Consider the following 22379-nt stretch of genomic DNA (forward strand, 5'->3'; position numbering starts at 1 on the left):
ATGGCTCAACTTGCCATGACTGGGAAAGAAGGCTGAATCACACACAACATGGGAGGAATCAGAATAAAGCTTAGATTGGTGCATCTGAAAGCCTCAGGGTAGAGGAAATTCAGTGTTTTGAGGAGGTTTTTTTTTTTTTCCCCTTAGGTTAGAGAGGCATTGCAGTCTTGGCTGGAAGAAGTGATGGGACCCAGGCAGCCTGGAGTTTGTTTACAAACCTCTCCAGTGCTCCTAAGAGCTGCTCCCATGGCTGAGAGCACTAGGAAGGCGCTCTGCAGGGAGGGACAATGTAATTTAGTTGTTTTCAGACTGTGAAGCATTGCATTTGCAGCTTCTGGACGATCTGGTTCATTTGGGAATGAAGACTGTAGATCACTAGGGTTTATGTTAGGACTTCCCCAGTGAGGAGGTGGGATGTAAAATGACCCGAGTGTTTATTTTGAACAACTGTCCTGGAGAAGGGTCTTCTACCACCCACTCTGGCCACATATCAGGCAGAGGGAGAGCTTGAGACATTGGTACTGTGTTGCTTCCTCCCACAGGACCACCACGACATGCTGCTGGAGATTGAGAGAGACAAGGCGATCACAGACAAAGTCATCCTCATCCAGAAGGTGGTCCGTGGGTACAAGGACAGGTAGGTCTGTCTATGAACCCCAGGGCCAAATGGGAGATGGGCTATGTGGAATGCTTCATCCGGCAAGTGGCTCCTGGAGGCTGCGTCACTCCTTTGGTACCCAGATGACCAGAGGGGACCCCTGATGTGTTGGCACTCAGGTGCAGCAAGTACTAGAGGAAAACAGTAGAGGAAACAAGAGGATACCTGTGTTATCTGCCTCAAACCTGGACAGAATAGGACCTTCTGTCCCTGTTCAGTGCTATCTTCAGGGAGTGTGGTGTTTGCTGTGAGCATGCAGCAGTGGACTCTGAGCCAGCTGAAGGCAATGCTGAGACTCCAATCTATGGGGATCTCTACAAGACTGCAGAGGAAACACTGGCTCACCTACTGCTACTAAAGTTGCTCTCTCCAAGGCCCAAGGGGTTCAGAACTCTTCCCTTTGCAACTCAGTTTCCAGACGTGGGAGGAGAACAGGTAGCTCATGGCACTGTTGTGGATGAAGAAGGGGAGCCACAGCCAAACCTCACCTATGGAGGAGGGACAGTTCTTGGGGTTTTATGCTCTTTGATTGTCCAAGCCATGGCTGTGACTCAGACTATGCTTTGCAGAAAGGGCACATGCTAAATGACTCGTGAATCTTTCACACTGATTGTAGTGTCACCCTCCCCCCAAGGCCTCCCAACACAGTTGCCTCCATACTGTCTGCAGGTAGAATCAGATCAGGCTGAGAAGGACAGGAGGAGCAGTTAGGGATAGCAGCGTGGTGTTGGTGAGGTTGACTCTTGATCATTTGGGTGGGGTTCAATCCATCTTCAGGTGCTAAAACTGAATGGGAAGGACACACAGGGAAGAGATTTTAGGTGTGAGAAGAGGATGCAGGTCTGGAGGAAGGAAGGAACCATTCCTAGCATCTCCTGTTCTTCTCATTCCCATAATGTGGCAGCATCTCCCTGCAGAGACCTCTCAAAGAGTGTCTACAAATATTTTTATGAAAGCAAGGAGAGCTAGGGAAGGAGACATTTTCAAGCCAAAAATGGAGTGTTTATTCCACCTGGACACTCAGATTCAAATCTTCAAGAAATGAGGCCCAGGAGATGATGATAACTTGTGGCCAAAGCACAGAGGCAAATGATTGAAATGCTTTTGTAGGTCCAATTTCCTGAAAGTGAGAAATTCAGTCCTGATGATTCAGAGGTACTGGCGTGGACATAACTGCAGGAAGAACTACGGTGCTGTAAGTACAGGGGTGCTTCCTCACACCTCTGCCTTCCTTCCTCTTTCACCTGGGACATACATAAGGGTTTCCTGGTTCAAAATGTCCCATTGAATGTCAGAAGTGGTGAGGTTGGCTTTTATCAGTTGGAGTGATGAACGGAAGTTTGCTCTTTTGCTTTGTCTTCTCATTGAGGAGACCACCTCGTAGCTGTTCTTTCCCCTGTGACTTGTATGTCCATTGCATCAACTGGTCATTTGGGGTTTTATAGGTCTTCCCCTAGTTTCCAGATGACTGAAAACTCAAGAGCAGCTTCCTTTAAAAAACGGACTCCATCTCCATGTGGGACCATTTTTGGGTTTGTCACCACCCCAGTTCATTGTCCTCTTCTCTCCCTGTTCCAGCTAGCTTTGACCCAACAGCAGGGTCTTTTGGACAGAAAGTGTGTTAAGGTCTAAAGTATCTCAATATAATCTTTCAAGCCGGCAACTTAATACAAATAACCACTTCCAGACTGAGTAGGACGCTGCCTCCTGCCATCAAACAGCACCTTGACTGTCAGGCAAGAGCTTTACAGATGCTAGACCTCTGTAGGAACAACTCATGGCTTGTGGCTGCCTTGGCCAGACAGAAATCCTGAGGCCTCTCAGAGGCTCAGTGAGGAAGAAACCGTGTTTGTCCTTCCTGGGCTTTGAATCAATGCAGCAGCCAGAGAGCTTCATTTCTCCACCCTCTTGGAGAAGCCCCCTCCAGAAGGCTTGCTGTCGTGGGGCCTGATTCCAGTGGCTCTTGTTGACAGCCGTGCCAGCGGGAGATTAGCAGTGGAAATCTGCTTAGGGTGGGTGAGGCCCCGGCTGGCGGGGCGGTCTCATCGTGCTCCCCCTTGCAGATGCGGATTGGCTTCCTGAGGCTGCAGGCCCTGTACCGATCCCGCAAGCTCCACAAGCAGTACCACATGGCCCGCCGGCGGATCATCGAGTTCCAGGCCCGCTGCCGGGGCTACCTGGTCCGCAGGGCTTTCCGCCACCGCCTGTGGGCCGTCCTCACGGTGCAGGCCTACGCCCGCGGCATGATCGCACGAAGGCTCTACAAGCGCCTCCGCGGGGAGGTGAGTGCCCTGGAGGGCAGAGACACCTGCTTCTGCATCGCCTGCTCTTGGGATCTGTTTTCAAAGGGGAAAAAAATAAAAGTCCAAAAATAATTAGACACCTATTCAGAAAGGCTCTTGTGTTTGTTCCCTCAGTACTATCGACGCCTGGAAGCGGAGAAACTTCGGCTGGCAGAAGAGGAACGACTTCGAAAGGAGATGAGTGCCAAGAAAGCCAAAGAAGAAGCAGAAAAGAAACACCAAGTACATAGGGGCTGATATCTTTCTGGGGCTCTGTCTGTTCTCCAGGAAGTAGTTTTGCTCCTTTGAGAGGCAATGACAAAAATATCTAAGGGATTTCTACCCTGCTTGAGTGGTTTGTATTTAATTCTCTAAAGTACTTTGTGCTCTATTAGTTTGAATCTGCTCCAGAATTTCTGATTTGCTGCACAGGAATGTCAGAGATTACAGTTATTATTCACTTCTGCTATTGTATAAAGGGGGAACTGAGACACTCTGTGTGTGGACATGCAGGGCTGTTGTATAAAATAAAAAAATGAGGTCAGTGAGAGTTACTGTGCATGGACCAACACCCCTAAACAGGCACTAAGGAATAGGGAAAATGCATTGCTTTGTCCTTCTGCAGTTGGGAAACTGAGATGTGGACATGTCACTGACTTGCCCCAAGTTATGACCTGGATATAGTGCCCTAAGCACCAGGCAGCCTGCCTTCCTAAAGCCAGGCTCTGCGGAATTTACTGCCAGGTCTTTGGAAGGAGCAGTTCAGTCATTGCACTTTTCCTTTTGCAGGTGCGCCTGGCCCAGCTGGCACGGGAGGATGCAGAGAGAGAAGTAAAGGAGAAAGAGGAAGCACGTCGGAAGAAAGAGCTCTTAGAAAAAATGGAGAGAGCTCGCAATGAGCCAGTGAATGACTCTGAAATGGTGGACAAAATGTTTGGATTCCTGGGGACAACCTCCTCCCTTCCTGGCCAGGAGGGGCAGGCACCCAATGGCTTCGAGGTACTGGAGAATTACAGGAGCCTGGCTGTCACATGACAGGCATCAGCAAAACATTAGTAGATCAAGAAAGAGTACAGTAATAAAATAATGTGTCTCTGAAGGCTTTCTTCAAGGCCAGGCTCTTGTATGTGGCCCCAGAGGGTTATCTGGGGTTTTACAGATGCTAGACCTCTGTAAACCCAGTTTACAGAGGTAAACTGTGGTGTGGCTAGGGATGGGCAGGCAGCCTGGCAGCTTTCCCTAGAACCACCAAACGGAGGAGAGCAGTATCACTATAAGATCATCAAGGACTTGTGGCCTTTGAGATCTTTCCTTTAAGGTTCATCACAGTTCATGGCATTAGCTCTTAGACATCCTTTCCCCATGCTATGAGTGGGGCCGTTATCGTTGCTTCTTCTACTGCTCTGGGCATATGCCTGGGCACAGGCATGTCCTTTGGAGCTTGGGCTTTGCATGAGCTCTGGAGCTATATTCCATATTTTTCCTGAAGCTGACTTTTTCTTTTGGAATGGAAATCAGACTGGCAGAAAAGTCAGGCTCAAAAGGAAATGGTAGTTTAATATCCAAAGCCATACTGGGTGTCTGACATGTCCTTCCACAACAGGATCTTGAGCAAGTCCAGAAGGAGCTGGAGGAAGAGGACCTGGATGCAGCATTGCCTCTCCCTGAGGAGGAGGAAGAAGACCTCTCAGAGTACAAATTTGCCAAGTTTGCTGCCACGTATTTCCAGGGTACAACAACACACACATACATCCGCCGGCCCCTCAAGCAGCCTCTCTTGTACCATGAAGATGAAGGAGACCAGTTGGTGAGGAAGGGGATGAAAAACCTTGATAAGGGCTGGGTGGGTTGGAGCAAGCCTGGGTAACCCTCCAGCCAAAGGGCACCAGGAGTTTCCATTTTGGGACACACTCATCTGCTGCACAAGTGTCCAGGCCACTGTCCCACCAGTATGCTTTGAGTGTTGGGAAGACAGTGAATATTAGAGGGATGGAGCATTAGAAAGGAGGGTCCATCTCTGTACCTTGGTATTTGTGTTAAGACAATGAGATGCTCTGGAGTCAGGGCAGGGGCAATGGAAATTGTTGCTTCAGTATCACTTGTAAAGCTTCTAGGGAGCTGGAAAAGTTTCTTCTTACCTTGTCATCCACACCAGTGCAGAGGTAGAAGAGATCTGCTTGTCCCATAGGCAGCAGTACAAGAGCAGAAATGAATTGAACCTGCGTGGCTATAATGCTTATTACATTATCCATGAACTTGCCTTCACTGTGGTTCTTCTCCCCTCTGCACTGGGTTAGGAGCTGCCAGTCCCTTGATAAGGTTGGCATTTCCTGTCAAGAAGCAAACCCCTTGTAGGGTTCACAAACACATTCATGGTGGCACGAACACAAAGCCTGAATGGTGGTCCCAGCCAGCAGCCTGGCCTTTTCACACATCAGAGAGGATGTGTGCTGCAGGCAAAACTGTTACCTATGGCACAGGGAAGTATTTTATCTCCTGCAGATGTACAGAGAGATCTCAGTGGGGATCCTGATGGATTCAGCATGGCTTGACCACCCTCTCCACTGCCCTGGTGTGAGCTAACGGGGTGTGACTTCCCTTTCAAATAGGCGGCACTTGCTGTATGGATCACTATCCTGCGTTTCATGGGAGACCTCCCTGAGCCGAAATACCACACAGCCATGAGTGATGGTGGTGAGAAGATACCTGTAATGACCAAAATCTATGAGACTCTTGGGAAGAAGACCTATAAGAAAGAACTGCAGGCTCTGCAGGGAGAAGGAGAGGTAACTGCTGCAGCTGTAAAAGAGATGTTGTTATTATTAGGTGTTGGGTATTGAAATGTCTTGGAAAGCAACAACTTGCAGGGTTTGCTGCAGGCAGTCACTTTGTTGATTTTATTTGCACTTACGCTGTGAAGGGAGAATTGACTGTGATGCGGTCCCTTCCTCACAGGGAGAACTGAATGTCTGCCAGCTGAATGTTCCCCAGTGAAGAAAGTGCCCTCATATCTCTCATGGGACTTTGATCTCTCTCTCCTCCATCCTGCAGGGCTAAAGTAGTGGGGGGGAATGCAATGTCCTACGTTTCTTATTTGGGGATTTCCTTTTGATCTGCCCTGAATCAGAAGAGACTAAATTAAAAATGTGCCCTTAATCTTGGAGCAGGAAGTAATTAGTTAGCAGGAGATTAAACTGTGGAAATAATAATTTAAAATAATAAATCCCTATTGCATCCTGAGTGCCTTCTGGATGTCACTGGAGGACTTCATTTTCACATCCTTCCCAGACAAAACATTATTCTGGATAAATCAACATCCATAGTGCTGATACATTTTCATCTGTGGCAATTGCTTTATTCAGTAGGAAAACATATAATCTGCTATTGGCATCTTCTGGATGCCACTGTTGAATTTTCAAGTTTTCTTGACAAATCTCTGCAGTATTTGCAGAGGTAAATTAACCAATCTCCTTGTTCTTAGAAATGACAATACCATTCAGCAGTTCTAGTGAATTACCTGATCAGAGTAGCCTCAGGATCATAATTATGTATAAATATACACAAAGAATCACCTTTCATTCCTTCTACCCATAATTTCTTTCTTGTTTATTACCAAAAGGCATATTTGGCCAACTGATATATCAGGTGGTACAGAGGAGAAGGAAATTTAAGCTGTCCTTTTTATTTGTGGTTGTGTCATCTCTTCACAGTACAAAAAGATGCCTGAGTTAAATGATATCCAAAAGCAGGTTTACATCACCAACTCATGTTTATAGTGGATATAAACCATCACAGTCACAGGACTCAAAGTGTCAATTGGGTGTGAAGTCGTGGTCTGTTCAAAGCTGTTTAAATGGGTAGAGATTAACTGGGTCCAAAAGTTTGCTATAAAAGTAGAAAGCCAGCAAGCAATTTGATGATACATAGTCAGTGCCTGGAGCTGTCCCACATCAAAGGTGTTCTGGGAACCTTGATAGAGCACTGGGCTGGTTATAAGTTATGAAACCACAGTGGGTAACTACCTGTCCATGAATCCCTGGCTAGATGACTTCCAGCTAAAAACCTGCTGTGCAAATGGCTTGTCTCAGAGAGTGGTCTTGCTCATCGCGTTTCCCCTGTCATACAGCAGAACTAGGCGGACCTGGGTTAAGCACAAATCAGCCATGTGTTCAACATAGATATGCTCCCAATATATAATTTCCATCTGAGGGACACTTACTAATTAGAGAGTATCTACAAAATTCAGAGCCAGCCCTGGGTTCTCAAGGCACAGGAATATGGGTTCAGACTTCTGGTTCCCACTAGAAACATCTCACTCTCTGCTCAGGATTAATGGTCTTTTGCAGGAGCTCAGGCAAAGCAGAGAGAGCATTTGTTCAGCACTTGAGTCTCACCACTTTGCATCCACCCCTCTTGCTTTGCAGAGTACTCATATTGATGGGCACAAGAAGAATAGTGTGCGGCACAAACTGGTCTCCTTAACACTCAAGAAGAAATCCAAACTGACGGAGGAGGTGAGGGGAGACGCTTGGCCGCCTGGCAGCACAAGTGCCGTTGGATTGTCTGCAGCCCTCTCTGACTCTCTTCTGCTTTTCCCTAGACAACATAGAACCAGCCCTCCTCTGGGTTTGGCGCTACCTGTCTCTCTGCCTGAAAGATTTAAGGAGTGTTTAAGGGGAAAGGTTGGCTTCCCGTGTCTCCTTGAGTCATTCTGCACCTCGCGCCGGCCTCCCCTCGGCTCCTGTTCTCCATCCATCCAGCACCTTCCCTCCCCTCTTTCACAGCCCTCCATCCAGCTGCCGATACCTCTCACCACTCTGCGATGGTCTGATTGTTATCCCTGCTTTTAGTTTCCTGCCCTCTACCATAGAGAGCAGAGGTGGGGTCTGCAATGGCACTCACCCATCCTCTGCTCCACTCCAGTGCCAGGGACAAAACTCCGCATGGGAGCAGTTACCCCAAGCTGAGAGCTTTTGAGAAATGCCATCTCAAAAGAGTGAGGAATGATAAATCTTTCAGATGGGGGTGATGGAAACTATTGATAGGCTGCCCATTCCCAGAGCAGGCACCATCTTACCTGGCTATAGCTGCTTGAGAGCATGAAGATTGCTCTGTGAGATATTCCCTTAGGGGTCAGTGGGGAGAAACAGGGTCAAATCCAGCTCATCCTAATTGGCTCTAAAAATGCTCTAGAAATGTCCATCTCTCTAAATGGAGATGGGGTTCACTAGCTGAGACAGTAGGCTGCTAGGCAGACAAATGCCATCCTTGTTTTAACAAACAGCACAATGCTTGTGCATTTTCAGCTGCATCATTAGCTTGGGGAATGGGTCCATTTTGCCAGTGAAAACACTGATGATTACTTTCATATGATTAAGTTAAAGGGACAGGTCCTCCTTGGCAATTAGATAGTTTATTCCAAAGACCCTTGGTGGCCTTCTCCCAGTGGAAGGACCAGCTCAGAGCTGGGATACAGAGGGGGTGCCATTGTAGAAACCCTGGGAAAGGACCAAGCAGGTGGAAGTATGACTAGACAGGACCATTTTAAATTTCACCCATTCATGATTAAAGCCAACACAGTCAAACCTTCCCATTGCTGTAAGAGTCCTAGATCAAAGAACTTCTGAGAGCCCTCCTGGCTGGTGGAGGAGTCCTCCTGGGGGAGCACCACACACTTGGGATGGGGGTGGGAGGGTGCACAGTAACTGGCTGTCCTGAAAGAGACCAATATGTCTGGTTGGCAGGTGACAAAGAGACTTCACGATGGTGAGTCTACCCTGCAGGGTAATAGCATGCTCGAAGACCGACCCACTTCCAACCTGGAGAAGCTCCATTTCATTATTGGTAATGGCATCCTCAGGCCAGCCTTAAGGTTAGAAATCAAAACAAAGGCATGAACATGCCATTCATTCCTTCTTCCTTGTGCTTTTCTTGAGCTGTTCAAACAGGTTTGATATTATCTGCAGCTTTACATGGCTCTTGTTTTATAATTTTTGTGGTTATGTTGTATAATGCAAGCTGGGCTGGATCATGTTCCTTACTGGCCATATGAGGCCCAGTGGAAAGATCATGAAAAGGGATTCAAATATTTCTGAAAATCCTAATGACACTAGATTGTTTTTTTAAATGCCCACTCTTGTTCCTCACTACTCTGTTTTCCATTTGACCATTGTATATCTTTTGTTTGTGTGAATATTTTTAATGGTCTGCTAATGAAAAGCTAAAACTCATTTCAGTTGCGAAATGAAGCATTCAGAAATTGCAAAGTGTCAAATGAAGGCCACTTGTACATCTCTGGTTTAGCCAATTTATGTATTTGTGTTTGTTAATAGAAATTAATGATAAATAATTACTCTCTTTTTTTATTGTTTAACTTTTAATTGTTTTTTTATTCCTATTGTAGGGATGAAATCTACTGTCAAATCTGCAAGCAGCTGACTCAGAACCCATCCAAAAGCAGCCATGCTAGGGGTTGGATCCTGATGTCCCTTTGTGTGGGATGTTTTGCTCCTTCTGAGAAGTTTGTAAAGGTAAATTGTAGATGACATTTGTCTAATGAATTATCTACCAATACGTTTGCTTTTCCACTCATGGGGCCAGCTTTTCTCTTGGGTTTCACAGTAAAGGGAATCCCAGTCTTTGCCAGAAATGAAGATGACAGAGTTCCTAGGAAAATTGTTCATGATCCCAAGTTCAGTGTCTAATGCCAATCAGATGAGTCACTCCTGAGAAGTGACTATCTCTTTCCTGTGACTCTAAAGGTAATGTAGACAACCAAATTAGATGATGTCTCCTGCATGTAGATGTGTGAAGATGCGATTAAGTGACTTCTGGTAAGAACTTTATTTGTGGGAGCCTGCAAGTGGCATTTACACAACCAGAATAGCCCAGATTTCTCCTGTTTCTTATATGCAAAGGTCTGTGCATTCAGCATCTACTGGCTTTGACAGTATGACCTCAGGCATCTACTCTACCAAAACTGGCAAGGAATAGAACATAGCCAGTTACAAATATAAATTTATGCTTTAAAAATGCACATAGAAAGGAAAGGACTTCATTTACATGGAAGTACATTTGCAAAGGTGCTCTCTGAATGATGCTGTGTTCCCCATCATGTGTCATATTGAAAACATCCAATTCCAAACAGCCATATGAGATGACCTGTAACCCATCTTCAGCAGCACTGTGGATCAGCAGGACTGAGGTCAGTGGGAGATGCCAAGTGGCTGACACTTTTGAAAATCAAGTTGTTCTTAAGGATTTTCTTTTTCTCTTTTCTGGGCAAAGTTCTGTTGCCTAGATTTGAACAGTGCTTTCCAAATGAATTATAGAGTCATGGAATTGTTTGGTTTGTAAAAGACACCTAAAATCAGTCCAACTACTGCCAAGCCTACCACTAAAGCATATCCACTGGTGCCATATCTGCATGTTTTTTAACACTTCCAGGGATGGTGCTTCCACCACTTCCCTGGATAATTTGTTCCAGTGCCTGACTGTAAATAAAGATATTCCATTAATTTCTATAGATATCAGATTAGGTACTGGATGTTCAGCACTGAAAGAGCTGAAGCCAAGAATAGAAATGCCTCCTTCATCCCCAGGCCTTGTCAGTGTGAAATCTAATAAAGAAGATGAATCACTGGCAAAGTCACAGAAAATTAAATTATGTGTGGAAATTAGATCTGAGAAGTATGGCACAGGAAGCTGTGTTGGTTTAAATCTTTAATAACAGAAGATTACTTTAGGATGGTGAAGCATTTTTCAGAAATAATTTATAAGTAGTTCTGGAGACTCAGACATAGAATTGTACAATCACAGGATCATAGAATCACAGAGGCATAGAATGGTTTGGGTTGGAAGGGATCTTCATAAGTCATCTAGTTCAACCCTGCTGCCAAGGGGGCATTCCTTTCACTAGACCAGATTGCCTAGAGTCCCATTCAGCCTGGCCTTGAATATTTCCAGGGATGAGGCAAACACAATTTTTCTGGGCAACCTGCTCCAGTGCCTTACCCCACCCTCTTAGGAAAGAATTTCTTCCTTATGTCCAATCTAACCCTGCTCTCTTTTGGTTTAAGCAACATCCCCTTGTCATGTCATTCCATGCCCTTATCAAAAAGTCCCTCTCCAGCTCTCTTGTAGCCCTCTAAGTTCTGGAAGGTGCTGTAAAGTCTCCCTGGAGCCTTCTCCAGGTTGACCAACCCCAATTTTCTCAACCTGTCTCTGTAGCAGAGATGCTCCAACCCTCTGAGCATTTCTGTGGCCTCCTCTGGACTTGCTCCAACAGCTCAACACCTTTCTTTTCTTGGGGGCCTCAGAGCTGGATGCAGCATTCCAGGTGAGATCTGGTTAGGGCAGAGCAGGGGGGCAGAATCTCCTCCCTCACCCTGCTGCCCACACTGCTGGTGATGGAGCCCAGGACACATTTGGCTTTCTGAGCTGTGAATGCACACTGATGGGTGCTGTTGAGCGTCTTGCCCATAAGCACACTCAAGTCTCAACCAATTCTCTTTCCAGCTTATGTTTGTGTTCAGGATTGCCCCAACCCAGGTACAGGAAATGGCTCTTGCCCTTGTTACGCTTCATGTGGTTCACACTGGCCCAGCTCTTAAGCATCTCCAAGTCCCTCTGGATGGCATCCATTTCCTTCTGTGATTCTATCGTTAAAAAGTATCAGTTAGAACTGAACATTATGAGAATGATTTCACTGATAATAAGGCCAGTCTTCAATATATATTCCAGGTCCCAAATATTCAGGTTATGCTTTGGACCCATTAGACACCTTTATTGCATCATGTGTTAAACATGAGCCAAGACACATTAGCACTCCTGTTCTTTGCACTTTTCCTTCAACCGACAGTGGGCCTAGATGGGAAGGTTCAATCACAAGGAAGTAGAAATGTGAAAAAATATATCATTTCATAGTTATTAACAATAGCATAATTAAAACTACGCTTTTACATTGCATCGACTGCTTACAATCATTTGCAGCAGGATCTGATCCCTATAACCTGGCTGTATTACTTAGGTACTTCATAGTGTCTCTGTAAGTTATGATTGACAGAGATATCTGTCTCTCCAGTTATGTTATTTATGGCTGCCAGTGTTATAAAGCAGTCTGTGGTTTTGAAGGAATAGCTGTGTGTTATTGTTCAGAGAACTCTTTATATAAAAGTTTCTGAGAAAAATTTGTTTTACAGATTATTCATCTTCGCTAACATTTTGGCCAAGACGTTTGTGTAATATTTTTAAGTGTGTTATCTTTCATATTGTGGAAATCACTGGATTTAATTTTCTCTACAGTAATGTGGTTGTATTTTTAATGTACACTGAAGTGTTTCAAATTCTGGTTTAGCCCAAAATGCAATTTAAAATCTGACTAAGGAGATACCTGCTAATGTCACTGTGAAAGATCTTTTGTGCTGTCAGTTAAATGTTCTGAGTGGCATTCACTTAAAATTCCCCTTAATCATTACTTACACATCTTTTTCAGTCACTCCCATCTTTCTGGCCAACACTCAATAACATTTTATAACACATCTTTAAAATTCAAAGGTAGAAGTTAGTGGCAGCAATAGCAGAAACAGAACAGCGGTGGCTGTGGCATCAATCAAAGGTCTATCTGGTCTGGTATCTTATCTCCCCTGAGGCCAGAAATGCACAGTAGAGGAACAAGGCAAGAATACTGTCCTATTCTCTCACAGCTTCCAGTGATGTGATGTAGCGTAAAACATTACTTTTTGCAAATGCTTGTCCTCTTAAGCCAAAGTTCTAAACAATGTGTTCCCTGCTGCCAACAGTATTTAAGGAACTTTATCAATGGAGGCCCCCCAGGTTATGCTCCCTATTGTGAAGAGAGGCTGAGGCGGACGTTTGCCAATGGGACAAGGACACAGCCACCCAGCTGGCTGGAGCTGCAGGTATGAGCCCCTCCATGTCCTCCCCAGGGATCTGGGGCTCAGGGTTTAAGCCTTTCACTGTCACAAGAACCACATCTCTGTCAGGACAGAATGTGGGACAACAAAATGCCTGTTTCTGGCAAGAATTTTCCCGCAATTCCAAAACATTATATTCCCCATGCATCCTGGATTTCCTTCAGAGTATGTCGAAGATCAATCCTTTTGGCTGCATCAGTACTTGTAAATTAAATGTGCGCTGTTGACATTGAGGTCAGCTGGCACAGAGCAAGCCTCCATGTGTTCAAAGAAACTGTCTTCCAGATGAAGGTGGCTGCAGGCAAGCTACCTCCTAGGAGTGGTCCCTGGGACTCGTTTGGGGATAATTATAGCTGGAACAGGCAGTTTGTGCAAAAATGCAGAAATTTCTCATTTTCTAAACTGGTTTGCAAGCATTTACTGCTGTGCTCCAGTGTCCATGAGCGTGCCCAAGCATGCTTTTATTTACTGGATTAGGCACCTTAATAACTGAATGTATTAAACAAAATATCTGTGACTTCCAAGTGCTTCTAGTGGCTGACTATACATTATCCTGTTGATAAATATGGTGTTGTAGCACTGAAAAGCAGCCAGTCAGTAAGATCAGGAATTAGTAAATGGTTGCCAGAGTGGAGTGAGGAGTATGCATGTAAATAGTATTGAAATACATGTAACATCATAAAGTTTGATTTTAATCCTTTAGGCGACCAAGTCCAAGAAACCAATCATGCTGCCTGTCACATTTATGGATGGGACAACAAAGACACTGTTGACAGACTCTGCAACAACTGCTAAAGAGCTCTGTAATTCTTTGGCTGACAAAATCAGCCTGAAGGACCGATTTGGCTTTTCGCTCTACATTGCACTTTTTGACAAGGTATATCTTAACTTCTGTTCCTGAATAGTTCTGGGAAAGAAGGGGGAGGTTCTCCTTGCTGTCACATAACTTCCAGAAGGAAGAATGATTATTTCTACAATACAAGTGTCAGCATGATTATCACAAAAAGAGTAGTCAAACTCTGCAGCTGGGTTGTAGTAAAATCTCTTTCCTTGGAGATACTTAGAATTTAACAGGAAAATACACAGAGAAACCCATTCAAAGATGCAGCTGTTCTGACCAGTGTGGTGGACCAGAAACCTTCAGATATTCCTTTCCTCCTACATACTTATGTGATGCTATTTTCCTACTCTCAGTTAAGCTTATTAGAGATGAATTTCCAGTAAAACATCCTACATGGATTTTTATGCAAGGGAGCCAATTAAATTTAATTGGAAAGCTAGCAGTTGAAATTATGCTTCTGAAACAATAATCAACAATAGTTTAAAATGGGACCATTGGCTTTGCCGACTCATGCTGATGCTCTCCCGTTGGCATTGCTGATTCATATTGATGCTCTCCTTTTACTCTGGATGGGAAACGGAGGTCAAACTGGAATGTCTCACCCAGCTGTTGTGAGAACTTGGCTGGCTAGATGATATAGAACCATTGGTTATTTAGATTATGTGGATTATTTGGATTATTTGGGTTATAAAGGTAGTCTCAGTGCCTCAAACATAGATCTCTCTACCTAAAAAGGCCTGCATTTGGTCAGGTGAATGCCACGTTTCTTTCTGCCCTGCCCAGGTGTCCTCGCTGGGGAGTGGCAACGACCATGTGATGGACGCTGTGTCCCAGTGTGAGCAGTACGCCAAGGAGCAGGGAGCGCAGGAGCGCAATGCGCCATGGCGGCTCTTCTTCAGGAAGGAGATCTTCACTCCCTGGCACAACCCCAGTGAGGACAACGTGGCCACCAATCTCATCTACCAACAGATCGTGCGAGGGGTGAAGTTTGGGGAGTACCGGTGTGACAAGGTGTGTGACCTCGGCCGCTCCCAGTCCGGTCAGACAAGGATCTTTGAGATGGTGAAATAGGTTACAACGAAGGGGATGATAAATATTCCTCCCTGGATACCCATAAGCTTGGACATTGTGGTATTCATGTGGAAAACAGGAGCTACAGCAATCAGATCCTCTTGACTGGGCTTGGATGTTTCCATGTGCTGCATGAGCACTCTTAACAATGAACATGCTAAGGTTTAATCATAACCTTTACTGGTCAATGTCCTGAAGTTTAGATGTGCAAAAAGCTGCCAAAGGTGATGTTCTGCCAAAAGGAAGCATCCCCACACAATTCTGTAGTACACCCAGGCTCCACAACAGGCTCCTTGAGTGGTGGAGGATGGATGTTGTGATGACTTGGTGAGCTCATTAACTTCGTTTTTCTGGCTCCCGCAGGAGGAAGATCTGGCAGAACTGGCTTCCCAGCAGTACTATGTGGACTATGGGTCAGAGATGGTACTGGAAAGGCTGCTGAACCTAATTCCATCTTACATTCCAGACAGAGAGATCACAGCTTCAAAAACAGTGGAAAAATGGGCTCAGCTCATTATAGCTGCACATAAAAAGGTGGGGACAATAGATCACCTGTCAAGGATCACTTCATGCTTCAATAGTTTCATGTGGCCTTTAAACATATGTCAGACATCATAGCTCAGCCCTTAGCCTGGCCTGAAGCTAAAACAGTGAGAAAGTACAGGGCTTGTACTAACCATATTCAGCTTTACCTCTGTTTGTTATGCAAGATCTGACAGAAGACATCCTGCAAAGATTTGCTGTGAGATGCAAAACACCACCTCTGGGGTGGCATTCCTGTTACACGAGATTGTGGTGTTACCAGTTGTATTACAGAGGTGGTTCATGTCTCTGGATAATGTCAGGACTTTATTGTGCCAAGCATTGTATAAAACCTCCCCGACTTCAATTAGACCATTTGTGACACTTCCACACAGCAGCACTTTCCATAACTCATTACCCAGTACTCATGACCACTCATGAGGGGTGATGTTCCTGGCATGAGGATTGGCGTTCATTTAACATCAGGAGCCAGCTTCAGATTAGGATCCCTGCTATGTAAACATCTCCGTGTGCATTAGGAGTCTCACCTCAGCTTAACTGTCAGTGGAGACACAGGGGTTTGCTTGGATCTTGCACATCCCTTGTCAGCATGTCAGCCTTGTACAGAAGTGTCAGGTGTCTAAGGATCCCCTAAATAAGGGGCTTAAGGGCTGCTTGGTGTCCGCTTCCAGCTGAAGTAATGTCAGGCTGAAAAGTAAACACTTTACTTTAGGGAAACTCACAGTCAGCTGAGACCAGCCTCACTCCATATTCTTGTCCAGCCTTCTCCAAGTCAAATTATTCCATAAAGTGGGAATTGAAGGCCAGGACTTTGCCCAAACTGTCACTTCTTCCTGTAGTAGTTTGGCCCTTAGGCACACTGAAATGTCCATTAATATTTGTTCCAAGATCTCCAGATTACATGGATTGATTTTCCTTGCTCTCTTCTTGGATATGACTGTGTTTTGCTTCATGTTGGTTGTGGTTTGCTTTTTCTGTAGGGAATTTATACTCAGAAGAGGGCAGACCCAAAAAAGGTCAAGGAAGAAGTGGTGGATTTTGCACGTTTCAAGTGGCCTTTGCTGTTTTCTCGATTTTATGAAGCCTTCAAATTCTCAGGTGAGTCAGTACAACACATGCCCAGAGCACAAGATACTCTAAAGCAAAAGGAAGGAGAAGTGGGGGTTCCACAGACAAGAAGGGGACCATCTAGCTGGTCTTTTCTGGACGCATTATTTTTTGTTGCATCCTGCTTAGCAATGGCACAGACTATGAGTCTGCAATTATTTCTCTCCCATAAAAAAAAGCACAGAGTTTTTGATCATTGCATCCTCCTTTGAAACATTTTCTGTATCCTAAGACTCTTTATGAGCTGATCAAATGTCTTGTCTTCAACCCAGGGCCAAGCCTGCCTAAAAATGATGTGATTGTAGCTGTCAACTGGACAGGGGTGTATTTTGTGGATGAACAGGAGCAGGTTCTTTTGGAGCTCTCTTTCCCAGAGATCACAGCTGTGTCAAGCAGCAGGTAAGGAGGAATAAACTTGGCTGGCAATCTCACCATAGATCAGTCTTTTTTCCAGGCTTTGCTTCTGAATGTCATTATGTTTCATGTTTATGTCTCCTACAAAAATATATCCCAGAGGAGGAAAGCTGCAAGGCCAGAGTTTCACCCTGGCCACCATTAAAGGTGATGAATATACTTTCACCTCCAACAATGCAGAGGATATCCGGGACCTGGTGGTGACCTTCCTTGAAGGACTAAGGAAACGATCCAAGTATGTGGTCACTCTCCAAGACAACCCAAATCCAGGCAAGTAAATAGCTCAGCTCAGTGGTAAGCATATAGGTAGATTTAATATTTCCAATTCCTGAGGAATTTGGAAAAAAAACAATTCAAACCAATGATTGTTTTTTTGTTGTGGTTTTTTTTTTTGTTGTTTTTTTTTGCAGTGGGAGAAGAATCAGGGTTCCTCAGTTTCCTTAAAGGAGACCTGATAGTTCTGGACCAGGACACAGGAGAACAAGTGATGAACTCGGGGTGGGCTAATGGGTTCAATGAACGGACCAAGCAGAGAGGGGATTTCCCAACTGATTGCGTCTATGTCTTGCCCACTGTCACCATGCCTCCTTTGGAGATTGTGGTAAGCAGTCCTACGGAATTACACAACTTGGTACGATGTCCAGCGAGGTCAAAGCCTTCGTGAAGTGCTTAGATCTGGCCAGAGTCTCCTGAACATAAGGCAGAAGCTGTAGTGGATGAGAGGGGTGACGAGGTGTCCAAGGCAAAAGTGATCTCAGCCTTTCCTCCGATCCTGTCACTCAGGACACCACAAACTTGTGACTTGGAATATCCATGTATTGTGCTAAATCCTTCCAGCTGGCCTGATTGCTTAAAGGTGTATTTGTGGTTGGAGGGAACTGCTAAATTCGCATATGGAGCTGTAAGTTCCAGAGCACATTATCTTCCATAGGAAATGACCCTCGCTATGGAAATATTTGTTATTCCTTGCGTTAGTCACTGAGAATGGCACAGAGAAATGACAACTGCACAGTTCTAACTGACTGTTAACAGGAATTGATGGATTACTCTCATTTTCACTGTTCTTGTTTTGTATCTTCTTCCTCTCTTTGAATACATCAGATATATTTTATTTCAAATATACCAGGTAACAGAGAGCTTTTCGTCCCACAGGCCCTGGTCACAATGACCCCTGATCAACGACAAGATGTTATCAGAACCTCCCAGATGGCAGTTTCTGACAGTGAAGAAAGAGTAAAGCCATACACCTTGGAGGAATTTTCCTATGATTATTTTAGGTGATTTTTTTAAACCATTCTCAAAAATTATAGGAATCCATCTGCAGGTAGCTTGGGAATCAGGAAAATTTTGCTACTGCAAAAGACCCTGAATACCCCATTGTGTGACTTCGTACAACTCCAGCCTCTGGTTTAGGTCATGGCATTTGAGCTGCAGGTTTTCCACAGACAAGGTTTTATGAAGAATTTCTCCTCAGCACAGGTGTAGCAATTTGAAATTTAATAATATGTGGGAGGATGTGGTTAGGCTATATAGACATTTTCATCTCAGCTCCAAAAATTTAAATGTGCACCACTGCTGAATGCAGCTGACCAAAGCTCCTGGTTCTGTTTGGATGGGCTGGCAATCCAGACAGGTAGATCAGATCCTCTGGGATGTCTTCCCCTTGTTAGGCTTACACTGCTGTGTGATATTCTTTCAGTGTGGCTGCCCTGACCATTCATTGCCATCATCCTTCCTGTGGTTAGAAGCTTTTTGGAATAGGGTTGGTGATTGTAGTGTTGTTACTAGGGTAAGTTATATAAGAGACTCTTCTGAGCCATAGGAAAGTACAAGTGGTTATCTTTGAGCAGAACTGGACCTGGATACTTGCTAAATTCCCATTTGGTGTACGAGTTCATTAGCCAGGTGCTGTGAGCAACCGTCCTAGGTGAAACATTGACCATGAGCTGTTCCTATTATCCCTGTAATCTCTCCTCCTCTGGCTTTGCATTTGCCACCAGACCACCTCCAAAGCACACCCTCAGCCGGGTCATGATCACCAAGAGCCGTGGAAAGGACAAGCTGTGGTGTTACACCCGTGAGCCCATCAAACAGCCACTGCTGAAGAAGATCCTGGGCAGTGAGGAGCTGTCCCAAGAAGCCTGTATGGCCTTTATTGATATCCTTCCTCTGCTTGGCAATGCCCTTGGGCAGCGGATCTGACAGGCAAAGGGCTGAACAGGCTCTTTAGGGCCCCAAGCAAAGCCCAAAGAAAGGTTTGTGGTCCCTCTTAAGGGCTGTGGAACCATGTCACAGGCTTGGAGATTGGTCTGAGCCACAAATCTGTACTTAAGCATCCTTAAAATCTGAGATGTGTCTACTTCCTAATCAGTGAGGATGCAGGGACCAGTTATTGAGTCCTGCTGGTCCACATTCATTCATGCTGTTCTGTTTGAGTTCAGCTGACTCTCTGCCAAGTGCCCCTGCTGTGGATGGCCACAGCCCTAATGAGTGTGAATGCAGGCCAGTCCACATGGCCTAGGAGACAGAGTTTGATGCCTGAATATCCCTTTACAGCCACTTCTGTAGTCATGTGTAGGACATCTTTAAGAACATTATCGACAGGGGGGCTTCACCAAATATCCCAGTTAGCTCATCCTTGACTCCTGCCTCCCACCTGTGCTGAAATATATGGGTGACTACCCATCCAAAAGGACCCGCTCAGTCAATGAGCTGACAGACCAAATATTTGAAGGTGCCTTGAAAGCCGAACCCCTAAAGGATGAAATCTACTGCCAGACCCTCAAGCAGCTCACAGACAATCACATCAAGTAAGAGTTGTTTGTTTCCCTTGGCCCAAATGCATTAGACTGTGTTGGGCAAAGCAGATCTGAAGTGTCCGTGCCATGAGTGACTTTTCCCTCCTGGGTCTCTTCTTGTGCAGATACAGTGAAGAGAAAGGCTGGGAGCTGTTGTGGTTGTGTACAGGCCTTTTCCCTCCGAGTAACATCCTCCTGCCCCACGTCCAGAGGTTCCTGCAGTCCCGGAAACATCACCCCTTGGCAGCAGACTGCATCCAGAGACTCCAAAAAGCCTTGAGGTATGGCACTGAGAGACCTCCTAGTCCTGAGTGTACCACAACATCCAAATATGTGGGCAAAAATTGGGAGATATTTTGGTAACTGGGAGTACAGTGAAACCACAGACTCTCTCTATTCTACCAAACTGATTGAAAGGGACTTTGGATTGCTGATAAGCAGTGCAGAAGAATAGAAATGATTCAACTTCATCCAGTTTCATTTAAGTCACTTTCTTCTTTTTAGGAGGAAAAATATTAATATTAAGAAAGTAGCTGGAGTTACTCAAAAAGAATATGCATTAAAAAGGGAAGATTTAGACAAAGGATTCTTGCTATGATGATGACGATGTGACACTTACCAGCTCCTGTTTTGCAGGAATGGATCCAGAAAATACCCGCCCCATCTCGTAGAAGTGGAAGCCATTCAACACAAAACAACCCAAATTTTCCACAAGGTTTACTTCCCTGATGACACTGATGAGGTAAAGGGGGGAGAAGGAGATTCTTTTCTGTCAGGATGGCTGTCAATTTTCTTATTAAAATCTCAAAAGAGACTAATACTGGTTCTGATTCAGAAAAGCTCAACCTTTCTAGAAACCTCTGGGCCAAAGCGTTACAAGGAAAATCTATCCTTGTCTACTCAGATTTGTTGCAAGTTGTGTTTTTCAAGTGAATGTTTCACTGTTGTTCATTGGAGGCTTTAGAGCATGACTGCAGAAAGAGGGAAACTGGATGGGTTCATCCATTCACTCACAGTAGCTCACAGGCATTGGCTCTCAGTTATTTGGAGCCTAAACCAAGAGATATTGTCCACCCAATGATACCCAGGAAGGGTACCATGATGGGAACTGGGCAGACTTCTGCAGCACTGGCAAGTAGGTGACTGAAATTACCCCTTCTGACCTGAGATGGCACAGAAATCGTACCTGCACACAGGAAGCTCTCACTAAGCATCTTCTTACATGCTGAAAAGGCAGCTAGTCATATTGATGCCAGAGCAGATAGGCATGTCCTTGCAGATACTGCTGTCTCACCTACTGATTAGTCTTCCTATGAGGCTCTCATCTCTCTCTTCCCTCATACCCTTGGGTACAACTAAATTTCTGTATTTCCAAATGGGTTTATTTGTAAAACAGTCCACACCCATGGAAGGAAAAGTATGATTCCTCTGCAGCAGCTGTGAGTGCCCTTTTTTATCTGTAATGGAGAGTTGAAAGAACTCTTGGGGTTTCTTACCACTTTGAGTATTTTTTTCTACATGACCAGCAATGAGCATGGCACTGCTTCATACACATGCATCTGTGTGAGAGCCAGTAGAAGGAGGCAGTAGGGACTTTCACACTTGGATGGGTTTGCTGTGACCTGTTTGGCCATGGGAGTCACCAGGTGGACTGGCAGAGTAGCATTATTCCAGTACAACATGCATCTGCTCTGAAGTGCTGCTGAGCATTAGCAGCACTGAACCCCAGATCAGACTCTCATGGGATGTGGAACTTGGGTCCTGGTAGTTTGGTGGTTCAGTTGTTCATGTGGTGGTCAGAAGTTTAAGTTCCTTAAACTGCTATGAGCTGAATCTCATTAAATGGGCAGAGCAAAACTGAGGCAATGTAAATGCTGAGCACAGCTCAAAAGGCAAAACCAGAATTGGGGTGTGCATACAAATGGGACAGACTTTTAAACATTCCATCCTTTAGATATCCATAAAACAGGAATTATTTTCCCTCTATTCAGCCAGCTAGACACTAGAGATCTGGCTTAGACCTGTCTAAGCCAGGCATCTGACTTCTTCATCATCACTGGAGAGACAGCTGGGACAAATCAGCCTGGAGGTCTCACACTCTGCCTTTCCCATCCCTCTTCCCTCAAGCAGATAGTTCTGACATTTCACCGTTAGATCAGAAAAATCTCTTGCATTGCTTGGAGGGCTCTGGATAAGCCAGCACAGGATATAGATTCAACATCACAAAGCACAATGGGTAGAGCAGTAGCATGACAGAGCTTCTGCAGACATCCATTCCAATGCCCAGAGCCCCAGTCCACAATGTCACTGATTTCACTGGTGGTGGGCATCTAAACTCCTCTGTGTATATGCACCTGGGGCTCATCAAAGAGAGAAAAAAGTGGAAATTAACCCTTAGATAGCAGTGATGATCTTCATCTCTTTGTAGGCATTTGAGGTGGAATCCAGCACAAAAGCCAAGGACTTCTGCCAGAACATCTCCAACAGGCTGCTCCTGAAGTCCTCTGAGGGCTTCAGCCTCTTTGTCAAAATCTCTGACAAGGTGAGTGACCCACCCAGAAGCTGAGGTACCCCTAAGGTACCGGGAACAAACTGCTTGCCAGTGGGTACACATTAGTGGAGCCAGATCCCGTGTGAAAGCATTTTTCTAAAAGAAGAATTTGTAAGTCATATCTGACCTGATACAGGTGAGGTTTACAGTCCCACAGCCCTGACTTACAGCAGTCACCC

At 45.1% G+C, this 22379-nt stretch overlaps 1 protein-coding gene across 1 annotated transcript in view; it reads left to right on the forward strand.

Moving 5' to 3' along the window:
* Window positions 1–22379, forward strand: part of MYO7A (myosin VIIA) — a 60997-nt gene that overhangs the window by 32871 nt on the left and 5747 nt on the right. The window contains exons 20-43 of the mRNA XM_066341223.1: window positions 543–637; window positions 1769–1853; window positions 2722–2940; window positions 3076–3183; window positions 3730–3939; window positions 4544–4747; window positions 5550–5726; window positions 7365–7454; window positions 8685–8812; window positions 9344–9470; window positions 12741–12860; window positions 13579–13752; window positions 14500–14727; window positions 15151–15321; window positions 16311–16428; window positions 16710–16836; window positions 16952–17121; window positions 17262–17452; window positions 18004–18128; window positions 18852–19009; window positions 19508–19661; window positions 19775–19930; window positions 20286–20391; window positions 22078–22191. Coding sequence (XP_066197320.1) covers window positions 543–637; window positions 1769–1853; window positions 2722–2940; window positions 3076–3183; window positions 3730–3939; window positions 4544–4747; window positions 5550–5726; window positions 7365–7454; window positions 8685–8812; window positions 9344–9470; window positions 12741–12860; window positions 13579–13752; window positions 14500–14727; window positions 15151–15321; window positions 16311–16428; window positions 16710–16836; window positions 16952–17121; window positions 17262–17452; window positions 18004–18128; window positions 18852–19009; window positions 19508–19661; window positions 19775–19930; window positions 20286–20391; window positions 22078–22191 — 3555 coding nt within the window. The remainder of the gene's footprint in view (window positions 1–542; window positions 638–1768; window positions 1854–2721; window positions 2941–3075; window positions 3184–3729; window positions 3940–4543; window positions 4748–5549; window positions 5727–7364; window positions 7455–8684; window positions 8813–9343; window positions 9471–12740; window positions 12861–13578; window positions 13753–14499; window positions 14728–15150; window positions 15322–16310; window positions 16429–16709; window positions 16837–16951; window positions 17122–17261; window positions 17453–18003; window positions 18129–18851; window positions 19010–19507; window positions 19662–19774; window positions 19931–20285; window positions 20392–22077; window positions 22192–22379) is intronic.

Source organism: Sylvia atricapilla, chromosome 2 (genome assembly GCF_009819655.1).
Source record: "Sylvia atricapilla isolate bSylAtr1 chromosome 2, bSylAtr1.pri, whole genome shotgun sequence".
NCBI lineage: Eukaryota > Metazoa > Chordata > Aves > Passeriformes > Sylviidae > Sylvia > Sylvia atricapilla.